This window comes from Carassius gibelio, chromosome B7 (assembly GCF_023724105.1).
Source record: "Carassius gibelio isolate Cgi1373 ecotype wild population from Czech Republic chromosome B7, carGib1.2-hapl.c, whole genome shotgun sequence".
NCBI classification, from domain to species: Eukaryota; Metazoa; Chordata; class Actinopteri; order Cypriniformes; family Cyprinidae; genus Carassius; species Carassius gibelio.
In genome coordinates, this window is record NC_068402.1 from 33,440,215 (window position 1) to 33,457,727 (window position 17,513).

The 17,513-nt window shown below is 36.8% G+C and overlaps 1 protein-coding gene across 3 annotated transcripts in view; it reads right to left on the reverse strand.

Moving 5' to 3' along the window:
• LOC127961428 (DENN domain-containing protein 5A) overlaps positions 1-17,513 on the reverse strand; it is a 53,823-nt gene that overhangs the window by 23,029 nt on the left and 13,281 nt on the right. For 2 of the 3 annotated variants that reach the window (XM_052560513.1, XM_052560512.1), the window contains 8 exons: positions 17,226-17,335; positions 14,750-15,422; positions 10,951-11,138; positions 9,294-9,608; positions 4,345-4,560; positions 3,752-3,986; positions 1,546-1,696; positions 1,024-1,117 (listed from right to left, as the gene is read on the reverse strand). In XM_052560513.1, the coding sequence (XP_052416473.1) occupies positions 1,024-1,117; positions 1,546-1,696; positions 3,752-3,986; positions 4,345-4,560; positions 9,294-9,608; positions 10,951-11,138; positions 14,750-15,422; positions 17,226-17,335 (1,982 nt within the window). Of the gene's footprint in view, positions 1-45; positions 151-1,023; positions 1,118-1,545; positions 1,697-3,751; positions 3,987-4,344; positions 4,561-9,293; positions 9,609-10,950; positions 11,139-14,749; positions 15,423-17,225; positions 17,336-17,513 lie in introns of all 3 variants that reach the window. The other variant, XM_052560514.1, reaches the window with a different exon arrangement.

Genomic DNA, 17,513 nt, shown 5'->3' on the forward strand with positions numbered 1-17,513 from the left:
AGATTCACAGCCTGAGCGCGGCCCGATCTCTCATCTAGCACATACCACATCCACCTTGACGGACTTTAGACAGGGCCTGAAGGACTGCGAGAACCAGTAGTAGTCCAGAGCCAGCAGAAGCTGAAGCTCAGAAAACAGACACTCCACATGCTGAGAGTGTGTGTGTGTGTGTGTGTGTTTGAGTGAGAGAGAGAGAGGAATACAGAAGAGAGACGAACAAATGTGGAAAAGAGGGGTTAAAGAAGAGAGATCAAGGAAGAGAAAGTTAACGAACAAAAAACAAAAGAAACATTAAACATGCTATGAAAGAAACTATAATAATGACAATGGACAATAAAACGACAGAGTATACAGAGGAAAATAAAGAATGGGAGAAAAACATTCAGAAACTAACTAGCAAAACATGCGCAACTAACAAACCTGTACGCTACCAGTCAAAAATTGGGAAACAGATAGTCATTCTTTAAAATTATTTTTATAAAATATAGATAATAGTAAGAGTATTAGTAATAGTAATTATATTACACTGTGAAATAACCCATCTGTCTATCTATCTATAATTTTATTTTTTTCACCATTTACTGATGCATTATTAAAATCAAAAGTTATATCTGTTAATATTATTTAACGGTCCTGAGCTAACATTAACTAACATTAACAAAAATTAGTAAACTAAGTAACAAACGTCTAGCTCATTGCTGCTAATGCATTAATTACTTTTAACTAACGGAATCTTATTGTAAAGTTATACTGAAATGTTTCTTGGGCATCAAATCAGCATATTAGAGAGATGACTGACAGTAAAAACAGGAGTAATGGCTACTGAAAATTCATCTTCACCATTATTGAAATGAACTGTACATAGAATATATTTAAATAGAAAATTATTGTAATAATACTGTGCAATTTGAGTCTTTTTACTTTCAGGCTTGGTGAGCTAGCTAGCAATATAAAAATAAACCAGAACTAAACTCTATAAATAAAATTCAAATTCAAATGTAGCCACAATCTATATTTCCGTACCTCTCTCTGGTCATTGTCCAAATAGAGATGTTCAGCGTGTTGTTTCTGTCTGTCCTTCCTCCGCCATTGTGCCGGTGCACTGCGCTTCGCCCATCTAACACACCACAACAACACTGTGAGATTAAAATAAAAATCACAAACAACTGACCCCCAGAGTTTGCATATGGATTATGAGAACTGGTCTCAAGCTGGAGTAATATAGCTAAACCAATGCTTTGTTGAGTTGCTTCCATCTTTTCAACAAATCAGTCACTGCTGTGGATTCAAAATATTTAAGAAATAATTAAAATCTTGTTCTAAAATCTAAAAGCACTGACTCACAGGATTGAATCCAACCAGCTTTATGATCAAACAGTCATATTTTAGGAAAGTCATTCCAGGACTAACAAATGATGTTCTAGGAACATGTCCAAATGAATCACGTCATGCCAGCATCAACAGCCCTGAGAGCGTTTGTGCACCAGTTACTTAATAAATTGATGTCTCAACACATCTAGGAAATGCAAAGCTATTTATTCTCACTTGTTGCTGGTGGGTCCAGAGGAGAGAACATCGGACTGTAAACGGGGGAAAAAGCCCGGCTCATAGCGGCCCTGACCAATCTTCATGTCCAGCAGGTGGGGATGCAGAGCCGTGTGGTCGATCTTACACAGCCTCACCTCAATGGCCTTTTCTAAAGTGGCACGACAGGAACACGTCACACACATATTACCCATAAAACACAAAAACCCTGTATGGAGTCATCAAAGAAATGATGTCCTCGTCAAAGAGACACAAAACCCACATGGTGGGAGGAGTGTGAGTTAGCACTGTGGTAAAATGAAAGAGACAGTTAAGCCACTGATGTTAACCCACACACCACGCTCAAAACATCTCTTACTCAATACAAAATCTATCAGCCATTAGAGATGATACAGTGAGAGCTGTGAACAAAGTTAAGATATATATATATATATATATATATATATATATATATATAAAAAATGAAGTCAAAATTTAACAATATTTTTTAAACCAAATTGAAAATAAAAATTTTAATTTAAATGTAAAATTAAATTGGACTTTTAAATTCAGAATTTATGGGAGGAGAGTTTTCAAATGAATCACGCAACGAGATTTTCTAACGTTTGAGCTCGTCTAATAACTGGTTTTAGCGCCATTTTATAGCATCCCAAAAAAAGCATGTATTAAACTATTTTGAACTTAAAATAGATACAATTTGTTGCAAGGAGATGCACCGCAGAGAACAGAGAAAGTGTGATAGAAGGGAGAGGATTTTTTCCACATTTTATTAATTTATCTGGAATGCCAGGAGAACACATTTTTCGAACATATCGTTTGCCAAGCCATGTTACTTTCAATTTGCTTCAGTAAATAAAAGACGACTTGGAATCCTCTCGCAGGTCAAGGTCTATCAAAACTGAATTTTTTGGCCTCTGGATCTTTTCAACTTACCTGTGACTGTTTGATCTTTATTTGCGACTACGCTAATTTGCTCTCTTCTTGGTGTATTGCGTTGTGAATATATAAATGAAATGTTGAGTCTGTAGTCTTAATTTGCGCGTTGTAAGTCACCCGCAGAAATTTCCACACGCATCCGTGCTGTTTTGGAATTGTGCTCTCGTGCTAATTTTCCATTTAGAAAAACTGGTCCTTGGTTTCAGGGGCTTACATCTTAGCAAACAACACCAATTAAAAAAAATATTATTCAAAATAAATGAAATGCAATAAATGAACTTTCCAATGAGTTCAATGATGATGAATGGGGTTAAAAGAGTTTCCCTGCATAGACTTATTTTAATCAATCATTTTTCACTTTAATAATAAATAACATTTCCATTTGGCTCTCTATGCTTGAACTGTCCTGTTTCATCAGCAGAGCTAATGGAAGACATCTAAATGTAAAGCACGCGATTCAAGAATCCTATCCATAATGTATTGCAGGAAGAGGAATTTTTCATGACCGTTGCATGAAGTGAGCTGTCTGTGTATTACTAAGCTAAAACTTATAGATTTTCTTATTAATGAGGCGCCATGAGGAAAACGGATCAACTTTCCAGTAACACTTTAAAAGCAAGACGTCTGAAAATAAAGGTCACAACCGCAATCAATAAGTTCTTCTTCCATTCACATTTGTGCATAACACGTTTGATGTACATCTGAACTATGACAACTACGACTGAAAATTACACAAAGAGACAAATAAATGCACGAAGCGGAAGCGTCCATATTTATCAGCAGCCAAGTGCAAAATGCAATTAAAAATTGGCTTGGTAAACAAAGTTGAGGTACTGGTCACTCTAAATATGCAATAGTAAAAATCTTGGTTATTAATTAGTGTATTATTTTATTTAAAGCTGACAGATCTAAGAAGATATTTTGAAGAATGTAGGTAACCAAACAGTTGCTGGTAGCCATTGACTTCCATAGTATTTTTTCCCCTACTATGGAAGTCATTCAATGGCTACTGTCAACTTGTTTTTGTTACCAACATTCTTCAGAATATCTTCATCTTTTGTATTCAACAGAAGACAGAAATTCATGTAGGTTTGGAACAACTTGGGGTTGATTAAATGATCAATGACCAGTAAAATATATTTATGGCCGGAAAATTTATATTTGCTCTATATGAGTATGGCAAAAAAGGCATTTTTATGCCATTAGTTTAAGTATTCCAAATAGCTCCATTTCTAAAAACAGATTAGTCACCAGGTTTATGCCGTCTCACCTGCTTCATCAATATTGGTGCATTTCTGGTACATAGAGGTCCGCAGGGTGGGTGTCCTGACATTTAGCATGCGGATCTTGTCAACACGGGAATCAAATACTCTCAGGGTGTGCTCTTTGTCCTCGTCGTCGTGGCACAGGATCTTACTGTCGATGAAAGAGGCAAACATCTGCGTCTCCAAGAAGCGGGAGAGGAACGGCAGGTAAGGTTCGGGCTGATCCGACAGGAAAGAAGCCTGCAGCGTGCAGAATTCAGAAATGGCAAACACCATGAAGCTGCTGTGTGCTACAAATTGTCTCAGCATCCAAAAACATCTTACTCAGTCACTCTAAACTCTATTTTTGTTGTTTTTTTTTAAGGTGTATTTTTTCCAAAACTCTATATTTTTAGTTTTTTGTTTTTTCTGGTTACATTTCAATCATTGAAAAGAATGGCTAATCAATTTAATTCTTAAAACTTCTTGGTCAGAGCTGGTTGCAACATAGTAGGTCTTAAAGCTAATCAGAAGTGGTTTACCAATTTGGACGCTCAATAAACCAACATGACTTAGTTTTTCTAGTGGAGAATTTTTTAAATGGATAGCGAAACATCACCTTGTCAAAGTTCTGCATCTGGTCTCGGTTGCTGAACCAGGACTCTTTGTCTTGGCTGGACTGAATGACAAACACCTCATAGTCAGAGAACATCTGCGTGAAGCGGTTGGCGAAGACCTCTCGCACTCGAATGTTCAACTGATGCATTTTCATCTCCTCTTCATCACACTGCACTTTTGAATCCTTATTAGTGCTCGTATCCTCCTTCACATCCAACTGTCAAACACACAAAAAGAAGAATGCACTTATAAACAGGCCCAGACGTGAAGGTCAAAAAAAGTGTCACATTGTATTAAAAAGTACTGGTGGGGTCAGTGGCACTGGCATGATTAGGCAAAAGTGTAGCTCATGAATATTAATCAGGTTAAATTCAAGTATTTGAAAGTGATGTATTATTGAAAGTATAATTAAAAAGGAAGTGCAGCATAATTTGAAATCACGAGTTTAAAGTTTAAAGCATTCAATTCACACGGACCTACTGTCACGCAGAGAACACGTGATCATGCTGGATACACATTCACAAGATCTCACAGCTGGATTCAACTAAGTTTGCAAGGTTTGTGAAATTAAATGTTCATTAGTCATTCAAAGATTTGTTTAAATTATATAAATTTGTATTTGCTTAATGCTGTGGCAGACGAGAAAGTTTTATAATGGTTGCCTTTCTATTACTAATAGGCCTAATATAAAAGCAGTTGTTATAATACTTTCTGTATACATTAATTATTTAGTTTAACCGTTCTGTCTGAATATTAGATAGACTTATATCCGTATTAGACATAACTGATAACGACAAACAAGAGAGAGAGTGTGAGCACTGTGTACTCAAGCACTGCCGCTCTCAGCGCCGTCAAAATAAAAGTCCCATATCTGCCAGGCAGAAAAACGTATTGGACGATGCAGATATTTGAAAAATGTAAAATATCAGCCGATATATCGGATTTGGCGATATATATCGGTCGACCACTAGTTTCAAGTCATCTTTTATTTCCTGAAGCAAATAAAAACATTGGTTGGCAAACGATATGTTCTGACCAGTTCTGACATAGTTTTAGACATGTTTTTATTGGGCGTTAAATAATGGTGCAAATACCAGTAATTATATGAGTGCAAACGTTAGTAAATCTCATTGCGTGATTCATTTTAATACTCTCCTCATATAAACTTTGTGTCTGAAAGGGAAAGTCCTAGAAATGCATGTTCAATAAGGTCAGGCACAAAACTAACTGTGTCCACGCCTTTTCAGCTCTAATTCATCACTGCACGTCTTTAGTAAAATCTGACAGTACTATTTTTACACCAAAAGTTTGAGCTGGGGCTAAATGTTAGTAAAACTTGTCCTTAGACTTCAGTGCTGGTAGATGATGTACTTCAGCCTTCAAACTTTGTTTTGGAATGTCATCTTAATATAATCTCAGCAAAAAATATTTTCCAAAAGATCACAATCACCACTCTATATTTTCCAAAATGCTAAATTACACAGATATTTTAATAATGATAATAATAATAAAAAGAGTAAATGGGCAATACTTGGAATTGTCCATCAATTGCTGATTGGATGGAGAAAGATCTAAATACAAAATTAATTGAAAGAAAAGGGCGGGATTTAAGACTAAATGACTGGAGAAGCCCAGTATACATCAATCTTTCAGAGTTATGACATTTTTAGATTAAAAAAAAAAAAATTATAGCTGTTGTTGTTTTCCAATAGAATGAAACATGCATGAATTAATTGTTTACAATATGATCAAAATCAAGCAATTTAGAAAATAGGGTGATTTTCCATTTCACGTCAACTTTAAGAGTAAAAGTAGGAGCTAAAAGAGAGGAGGAACAAGAGAGTGGGAAAATGTGGTAGCAAATATCAGCGCACAGTTTTCGGAGCTGATCTGAGTTATCTATTCTCCATGGTAACACCCTGAATGGAGAGCAGGGAGTGCTGGGAACGGAAGTCTACAAATCTGCCTTGATTTATGAAGCAAATGAGGCTCGTTCCCAAGAGAATATAACCATACAGAGCAAGCGGCAGTACACAGAGAGCAAGAAAAGCAAACAAGTGCCTGACAGCTCATTCTAAATAAGGGAATCATTGAATATCAAGTCGCTATGATGGAATTTAACTAGTAGAGTGACAAACTCTCTCTAGGAGCTATATTAAAAGTCTTTAGACAGAGTCTGCCCTTAAGCTGCTTAATGTCATCGAGAGAGACCTCACGCTTTCTGAGAATCAGAACAGAGCACGCTCAGTCTTAATAGCCATTTGTTCATCTTTTCATTGCCCACACAATAATTATAATTATTTCCCACACTGAAAAGATCTATTTGCCACAAAGCAGCTGTCATCACTGCTCAAGTCATTGTTCAGTTCAAATAGAGAAAATGATTGAATTCACAGCAAATTCCCAGAGAAACCAGATTAACTAAATGTATTTGTCTGAGAGTATGTATTTAATACACACACACACACACACACACACACACACACATAAATAGTTGCAATCAAAATTACTCAACCCCCTAGAGACTGCAGTACTTTACAAGCACAAGCTTTTCTGAAGATCCAGGATAAAATAAAAAAAAATTATCTATAACAGTTTACTGGCATATTAAAAGTGATATTGTCAATATATAATGTAATACTTTTGAGTTATGAGATTTTTTAATAATACTGCTATGTCATAATTATTCAACCCCTATTCAACATTGCTGCTTTTAAATCACTTATTTGCATGGTGGGGAATAAAATGGTCTCAAAACACAATTAAGCTTTTAGAAACTCTATTAAAAACAGAATTAGCTTGAGTCGTTACACATACAGTTAGCCCGTGCATGTGTTGAAGTTGAGTAACAAAACTGTCAACAGAGATCTCACAAAAGCTAAAGAGAATAAATATCGTAGTACTTTAGAAAGGCTAAGGCTATATGAAGATTTCCAAGACATTGAAAGTTCCTAGAGACACAGCTCTCAGCCTTATTCCTTAGCTTAAAGTGTGTTTTACCAGAAAATCTTTGAGGTTGTGGAAGAAAAAGCACAATATCATAAAATGTTTAATCAGAGCAACTGAGAAAAATCTGCAATGTTAAGCCAAAGACTTGCAAGATGAGGAAACCCATTTCAAAGCAGTGTGTAAAAAGATCACTAGACAAGTATGGCCTTCATGTTGAGACATCTTGTAGAATACCACTCTTGATCAAGAAGAACAAAAGCCAACTTGAACTTGATCAAATTTATTTTTGTAGACTTGTGGAGCTCTGGAGGAATGTTTTATGGGGTGATGTGAACAAACTGGAACTTTTTGGACCCATGGATCAGCGCTATGTCTGCTGCAAAAAAGGCAAAGCTCATAAGCAGAAGAACACCATCTCCATCCTCAAACTTGGAGGTGGATCAGTCCTGTTATGGGGTTTCTTTACTGTAGAAGGAAGTAGAAATCATGACTGTATGAAGGACATCATGGATTCTTTGAAGTATCAGGCCATTTTGACAAGAATTGTGATGCCTTTGGTGCAAAAACTGAAGCTGATGATCAATGGACTTTCCTGCAGGCCAGTCATCCCAAAGTACACATGCAAATCTACTTCTGCTTGGTTCAGGGATCAGTCATAGAATGTACTTGAGTGACCTGTTCAGTCTCCAGGCTTAATTCTCATTTTCAAATATCTGGTTGAATTTGAATAAAGCAGTGGCAATGTGAAAACCAAAGATATCAGTGATCTGAAAGCTTTTTCAGGTGTGGAATGGGCCAAAACTGTAGGAGAGAGGTGACAGAAGCTTCTAAACACTTACAGACAGCATTTATTGGTGATTTTAAAGAATAAAAGATTCTGCACAAAGGGGGTTGAGTAATTTTGAACATGAATGTTTAGAGCAAATTCAAATTTTATCATGATTCATCAATGTTCCATTCTCAGAATCACTCAAAAGTGTATTAACAAACTTTCTCTAATACTTTACTGATGCCTTTGTTGAATTGATTTCATAAAATGTTATCCTCCACAGCAAATTATCTTGCAAGTCAAGGGGGTTGAATAATTTTGATTGCAACTGTATATATATATATATATATATATATATATATATATATATATATATATATATATATATATATATATAGTTTATAATTGTTTTGCTTAGTTTGTTAAAAGAAAGAAAGAAAGAAAGAATAATGCATTATTAATGCATAGTAAAATACATTTTAAGAAACATATTCATTTACACTTATTTGGATACTATCTTTCAGAAATATTATCCAAGTTGAGAAAAAGTGGTTCCAAATAATATTAAAATAGTAAAAAATACGGTAAAATAAAATGCTTACCTTCTGGACTAATATTGTCCACAACCCCTTGCATTAATAAGGTAATAATGAATTAATGAATTCAGATGCAGACACTTCCTTTAATACATTAATGTAAAACATTAATACATAAATGCATTAGTGTAATACAATAATAACACTTAATTTTAATCTGCTATACTGTCTGCTATACTGTCTTATTACATATTTCCTATACAAGAAAATTACATACTTTTAACTTGTAGAATTATTATGTGGACTGAGATACAACATACAACCAGAATTTAGTGGATTTTTTAAGAATGTTTGTTTTTTCTTATTTGTTAAAGTTGAAGTCTGAAGTAGTTTAAATTATCATTTTGAGTCAAATAAAATTCTGTTTATGCTTTAATCATGCTATTCCCACAAGCAACAGTGCAATAAACAGTGCTTTACAAATTTGTATGTCACGTCCCTTCCAAGTCCCTGTTATGTTATCCTAATGTGGATACCAATCAGTGTGATAATCAAACACTGCAAATGTTTATTCGCTTGCCTGCTAGCTATAAACACAGAATTCATTTAAAAAAAACAGAACAAGCTTTTAAAGAACCTTACCCTGTATAAAACTTAAAACCGACACATGCTCTGTGTCCTCAATGCCATGCTCACCTTCTCCAGACTGACTCCAGTCCTCTTGACCAGCGCTTGTAGACGAGCTATGGTTTGGTTCTCTCTCAGCAAGTACGAGTTGAGCGGCGAGCCGGCCAGGTTGCCGTTGCGCTTGTCAGAAGCCATGTCACCCGAGCGGAAGCCCCTGAGCCTGCCCTGGCCCTCGCTGCACTGGGGGTTTGCCTCTGAAGATACGCCGAACGCCAACAGAACCTCCGAGATCTCCTGGATGAACTCCAGCTTGTTGGGGAACTGAGGCAGGTCCTCAGGAAGCTCGATAAAGTGGTTGTCAATATCGACAAAACAAAGGTTGGCCTGAAGGGTACAAGAGTTATTTCATCACAAATATTGATCTATGCAACAGAAAACTCTGTAAGAGATTATGAACAATCTGGTAACACTGACCTTCATCAGCTAACAAACCAGTGATGCTCAGTTGAGAATTATATACTTATATAATCATATTTAAAAAATGACTTGGTTTGACAAGCAGGTACAAATAGGAATGCAGGTACCAAATAGTAGTATTACAATACTATATGTCATGGTATTCTTTGTGGTAACTTTAATATATACATTCATCATATTTTATATGGTTCTCATCATTGTACCAGGATGCAGCCACAGCACATTTTTTTTTAAATGGCACATTGCAGTGATTCATCAGAGAGCTTGTTTCCCTACAGATTGGTGCCACCGATTTCTTTCATAAGCACTAAAAGAAGAAAAGTGGCAACACTGCCGACAAATGTTTGATAGAAGATTTACTCTGAAAGGAACTCCACATGAAGAGCAGACTTTTTACTGCTGTTTTTCAGGAAAGATCAAGGAAAAAGTGCGTATCTCATCAGTGAGCAAGATCATAGAGATTGTCTTCCTAAAACAGGTTTTACCAAAATTGTTTCAGTCACATCTCAGTAGGGAGATGAAAAAGACCAGTAGGTATTAAAGGGAGATATTACTACTCTAGTCACTGAAAAATACACTCCAGTATGTGTGTTTTAAGGTTACATGGTATTATAGCTATATATGGTATATATATTATTAAACTAACATTATTCTGACAATAAGTATGACTTAAAGAAATTATGAAATTGATGTTATTGTTAGGAAATTTTTCTCTTTTGAGCTTTCGATTGATCCAAAAATCCAGAAAACACACCATTCTCGCTATTAATATGAATAATAATTCACCAAATCAGCATATCTGAATATTTTCTGAAGCATCACGTGACTCTTAAATAATTCAGCTGTCACAAAAATAAATTTAAAATACTGAAAAAACAGAAAACAGTTATTTTAAACTGTAATAATATTTCGCAACATGAATGTGTTTTTCATCAAATAAATGCAGTCTTGGTGAGCATAAGAGCCTATCAAACACATTTAAAAAATCATAAATATACATTATATCTCTTTTAATTGGGTAGAATTAGGATTTCAGCCTTAGTGCCACAAACATCTTACGGACGGGTGATGTTGACGCATGACCTAATGAGATTTCAGCACGAGTCTTTTCTTTAACTGGGTTACAATGATGATCACCTCCTATAAGACTGCAGCACTAATTCTTTAATAAAACCCCATGACCTCATCCCTGAGCATGAATTCATCCTGTGCTGAGTGGGTTCTCTGGGAGCGAGTGTGTGGCACGCACCTCTTGGGGAAGCTCCAGCTTGGTGCGGTCATCCTGGCCGTTGGAGTGCAGACCCATGAGGTAGGGCACAGGAGCGTCCAGGAAGTGGAGCAGTGAAGCGGGCAGGATGGGCACGTACACATGCTGCCATTGGAAGGGGAACATTAAGGCTGTGATGCTCTCCGCTACCGTCATCAGCCGCTGGTAATCTGGACAGAGACACATTCAGACACGTCACTCTCTGAGCAGGGTTACTCTACACAGAGCTCATTTACAGAGTGATGTAGATTATCCATCTGCAAGGACAGAATAATCAAACCTGAGACCACATCAGAAACAGATACTTATGGGTGTTACATTGAGGATACAGTCAACATTAAGGGATGCTCCGACAGTCCACCCACATAGTCTGTTTACTGAACCAACATGGTTTATTACAGATAAAAATGGCAAGAGCTGTTTGAAATCACTATCTCGACTCTGATATCACTATCTAGATATAAATCAGATTCAATGAAAACAAACAACTGTCAACCAGTCTTTTTTGAATGATATAATACATATATCAGATTAAATACACACACACACACACACACACACACATATATCAGTTTTAAAGGTATAGTCCACTTTCTTTTACTTTGAAGCATAACAGAAGATATTCTGAAGAACTTTGGTGACTAAACAGTTCCGGTTCTCATTAACTTCCATTGCTTTATTTCTTTGTCCATTCAATGCAAGTCAATGGGAACAGCAATTGTTTAGTTACCAACATATCATCTAAGCTCCACAGAAGAAAGAAAGTCATACAGAATTGAATTGACATAAACGTCATTTTTGGGTGAAATAACCATTTAACTGTCTTCCTTTACTCCATTTTTCCATTTTCAGTACTCTAATTGCATCCACACATTAGGGTATGGTAGAAATGCTTTAATTGTGTGCTTCTTAAGTGACTTGCACAATGCATTCTCAAGTGGGCATTTAAAAATAAAACTAATCACAATATAGAGTATATATTACATATATGCTCATACACACAAAATCCAGACAAAATGGGCATTTATTTTGTTATGGTCTCCACCCTGCAGTCTCAGAGGGTGCCACGACTGTCAGAGAGACAAGAATACTAAACCAGTCTTTAAGCACCCTGAGTAACAACAAAAGGCCTATTCACACACACGCACACACACACACACACACACTCCTCACATCCCACACACAGATAAAAAATTGGTGTAGAATTTTCTTGGAAATAAGCTTTAAAGAAACAATATTCACTCAGAAGTTACATATGCCACTTTGAAGTAGAAAGTTCAAGACTTTATTTGTCAAATTTATAAATAAAAAGATTACTGGAGTACATTTTACAAAAAAAATAAAATAAATAAATAAATAAATAAATAAATTATATATATATATATATATATATATATATATATATATATATATATATATATATATATATATACTGCATTATTCATTTGTATATTAATATAATCATATAATCATTTTATTTAAAAATCTAATTTAAATTAAGTACATTTTCTTACTTAATATTACCTTAATAAAATATCATAAATGTAAATATTTTCAACAATTATGGATTGTGAAACAATCTTGTTTCATTAAGTTATAATACTATATTAATTCAAGTAAGTGATCAGTGTAAAGCTAAGTGACTGTCCTGCACTGAGGCAGAAGTCTATACAGAGAAATGAGCAGTGACTGGCAAACATCCATTGATCGAGCAGCAGATGCCCGTCTCAAAGATTCACGTACCTGGGAAAGGGCCAGGGTGTTTATATATGCTACAAATGTGCCTGTTATTTATAGAGCAGCGTAGGCTACCTTGTTGTTTAGCACTAACACCCTGCTCTGTGTGTGTGTGTTTGGATGGATGCTCAATCTCATGACATCAAGTCCTTTTCTCACTTTCCACAAACATTTGGCTACAAGCACAAGCTTTCTGGATACAGAAAGGAATGATGTCATTTCCAGCCAATCATATTTATGCTGCATCACCACCATCCTCCTTATCTGGAGGACGGTTGCTAGGCAACACCACAGCAATGCATCCACCCAGCCTCCTGTCGCTTTGTAGCTGCCTCCTGTAATTCGCTCTTCCTTGTTGGTGTAATTGATCCAATCAGCACATCTGCCACTGAATCGCAAAACAATCTTCCCATGCTGCTTTAAATTCAATCGAAAATGGCCTGCTGAGGATTTCCAGCAGGAAACACTGCCAATTATATTGTGTGTAGCATGTGAATCAAAGAAAGTACATGTGACAAGTGACATGTTCATAAATATAATAATGATATTTGGACATATTGTGAGACATACTGTGATTTTTACGAAAACTTCAAGCATATGAACAAACACGAAAGACTCAATTTTACTACAATTTTAATCAACTTCTAAACGTATTCGCTTAAATACTCCACAGAAAGCTTCGAGTTTAATTTGCAAACTAGCAGGTGATTCTGAGAAAAGGGTGGGCTGTGAGTTTGACTAGAACGAGAGAGAACAAAGCGCTGAGATGAGCTCACAACGAAACTGAGATATAGAGAGAGAGTGTGAAAAGAGAGAAAGAGCATGTCGCAGTACACTGCAATATAACTGCGTATGTTTATGCTCTAGTCTTAAACTAGCCTGCACTGAACAGAACAAGCCAAAAATCAAGAAAATGAGCTAAAATCAATGCATGCATTCAAAACTGTGTTAGGTTACATTAAGGCCATCAGATTTAAATCAGCTTTAATTTGAAAAAGATGGTGTTAGTTGGCAGCAAAGAGCAATACTAACCTATGTCAAAAAGCGTTTCCTAAATTAAAATCTCTGCGTTTACTCACTTTGGATGATTAAGAACAATGATTTATGACTTGGAGCAAATTACAGACACTTCGTTAACAATTTATAGAAACTTGATGAGGTTTTCCTATTATATGTCCTATTTAAACAGCAAGCTGTAAGGGACATATTGGATAAAACAGCCATAGCCTTTAACTTACACTGCAGCCTGAAATTTTCCAAAAACATTCTATAAAGTTTTCTAAATTTACCAAACTTTTTCCGCTCCTCTGCAACCCTAACTCTATGTATATGTATTCCAGCGACATTTGAAGCTAGCATGTTTACATTAGCACATGCTAAGCTAACAGCTAGCTCCACTTAGCATAAAAATACATACACTCAAACACTGTTAAAAGATCTTCAATTTAGTATAGGTATAATTTAACTGATTAGAACAGATTTCTATTTGGGCAGCTTACTAGGTTTTGCAAACAAATTCCCACAACAATAGTATCTGTGATTTTTATGTTTATTACTTTTATTTTGCAAACGGTAGATAGACTCGAACTCGGGACGCAACGGCACTATATGTCGGCACCAACAAAACTTTTAATAAACTAATCTCATCAATAGTCTGGTACACTTAACTCTGCTAGAACGACCCGTTTAAACAGGAAGGCGCCATCTGGCTGAGATGATAGGCCCCCAACATTTGATAACTGGCGTTTACATGTGAGCTCCCAAGTGTCTAAACACAAAACACTGTTAGGGATCTCTAAAAGCCACCGCAAATCTTGATAACTTTGTCAAATTCAATTTCTCCCTACAAGAACTCGTAGGAACAGTCTGCAAACGGATTTCCTGCAGACACTTTCCCTCCTAGACATTGCATAAAACCATACAATCAGATTAGAGCTTGGCGTTTTGAGAAACCCCTTGCCATTTTTGTGTGGGATTTGTCTGACGCTGAGATTAATACTAAACAGGAACTAGATCTACAGAAGTATGAGTGATAGTAACTCACGTTGCGAGTACAGGAGGATCTGGATCTCTAGTAGTGCACAGGTGAAGAGCTGTAGCACGTTCTCCACTCCTAGCAGCTCAAACACCTCCTGCAGAGGGAAGTCAAAGAGGGGCAGCTCAGATGTGCTGGGTCTCTGACACACCACTGGCCCGTATACGCCCGAGAACTTCAAGGAACGCCCGGCCGGTGGCAGCGGGACCTCGTAGAGGACGTTGTAGACGTAGCTCTCCAGGGGCAGCGGCGGCGGCTGAGGCGAGGTGACAGCCTGGTGCAGCTGTTCCAGAACCCTTCTGCAGGCCTGGGCGAAGGCCATGGGTGTGATCAGACAGATGCATTTGGACACATACAGTGTGTCTCGACTGATGTCGTAGGAGTTGAAACGCTGCAGCCGAGACAAGGAGGGAGCAGCGAGCAGTTGTTGAGGGGTGGGACGGGTGTCTTCTGGACTGCGAGGTGTGGGTGGAGTGTGCAATATGTCGTATTGTTCTGCATTGTGCATGTGGTAGAGCGTCTGCATGGCACTGCAGATCTGCTTGCTGGTCACCTCCTCGAAGAAGGTGAGGGCAAAGCCGTAGGTTCGGGAGCCGTCCTCTCTAGTGATAATGAAAGAGTGGAACTGGGGCTCGCGGATGTCTGTCTGGGTGCGGAAGGACAAGCCCTTTGGCATACAGAGCTGTGGGGGAAACAACAAAAAAGTCTGAGGCTCTACAGATATTAAAAAGATCTTCCAACACGTTCCCTTAATTTGAGTCACTCCGATAGATCGATATAGCAGTGGTTCCCAACCATGTTCCTGGACGCTCCCCAAGACTGCACATGTAGGAGAGACTCCAAGACCTGAAATGGGTGTGAGACAAAGGAAACATGCAAAATGTGCACTGCTAGGAGGCCTTTAGGAAGATGTTTGGGAACCACTGCGATATAGCAACCATTCATATTAAAAGTGACTTGTCTGGACAATTAACAGACATCTGGAAAGTGCAATGTTTTCTGTTTTCAAACATTGAGATTGTGTATTTTATCATATTTATTATATTTCAAATGCTATCATTAATTCTGTCCCTGCATTGACACTTTTCTTTTCTGTTATATGGTAGGAGGTGCTATTACAGATCTTCTGAAATCTTCTTGAATCAAAGCCGGGTCAAAACACAGTGAAGAATCACATATGTATGTAGATACATATGCAAAATAACATGATCATCAAACATTAAACAGCATATAAATCAAAACTGCCCAATGTTACTGAATGAAATGTTGAGTCAGGAAGTAGTATCAGAAGTGCAAGCCTGAGTGTGAAGATGGAAGTGATCTACTCCATCATTTTGAACATAATTCTGAATCTAGTCCAGATGTAGTGTTTTACAACATGACATTTTCTCTGCTTTTTGCTCAAAATGTTGTTTTTTTTATGAAACTTGCATATTTGATTTATTTAAGCAATGCATTACAGTAAGCTGCGCTATATTCTTAATATAGACTGGCAAAAGGGCGTTGTTAGGCATGACAACACCACCTCAAGTGCCTTCCCGCTTTATGACAGGTTAAAGATACCGAAGGGATTGGTGTGGATCCGAAAAATAAACACATTTTTGCAATTTTAAGGAATCAGGAATTGTCAGTCTAATCTAAGAGCCGGCTTGATCTGGATCCTAGATCGCCTGCGTGAAGTCCTTTTCATCTGTAGTGCAGTCTGCTTTGTTCTTGCATGAAAAAACAAAGCTTCTGATATGAGTGCTATGGTCCACTAGCCACATCTATCCATGCTTATGGTCAGAAATTTATATTTTAAAAGGCTTACACAATAAACTGTTTTTGAGACAGAGTGGATCACAGAATATGAAGCATACCTTGGCCTTAAAGGGACAGTGCACCCAAAGATGAAAATTACCATTCTAGGTGTATATGACTTTCCACTTTTAGACTAATGCATTCAGAATAATATCTAAAAATGTCCTGGCTCTTCCAACCTTTATAATGGAAGTGAATGGGTGTTGAGATTTTTAAGTCCAATAAAGTGCATCCATCTATTATAAAAAGTACTCCATATGGCGCTGGGGGGTTATTATGGATATTTTTCTTACACACACAGACTGATTCACTTCAGAATTAACCCCCCGGAGCAGTGTAGAATTTTTTTTATGATGGATGCACTTCAAAATCTCAACACCCAGTCACAACCATTATGAAGATTTGAAGAGCCAGGACATTTTAAATATAACTATGATTTTATTTGTCTGAAAGAAGAAAGTCATATACACCTTAGATGACTTTAGGGTGAGTAAATCATTGCGAAATTTTCATTTTTGGGAGAACTGTTGCTTTAAAGGTTGGAATGGAATTGACAACTTGTTCATTCAATGATTATATTTTCGAAAAATGTTCATTTTATTTGCTGGTGGCCACCCTGCATTCTAAAAACTAGAACTAGTTTTTGAAAAGCCTATATTGGTAGACCTCAATGTGTGTCACTCACCATGCCCACAGCATCTTGGTCAAAAGGGTTCCACTCCACATTGTCAGGATAGTGCGCTAGAACTTTAGATTTAAAAGTTCTCCGCAGCGGACTCTGCTCAAAATTCTCACCTGAGATTCGGACAGAAAGAGAAAGAGAAAAGAAAAAGACAGATAAGCTCAGAAAGCTCTTATCTGGCAATCATCCTCAAAACTTCATTGCAATTCAAGAAAACACATCACAGAAATAAATTATATATTGGTGTATATCTTACCCTTACATATATATATATATATATATATATATATA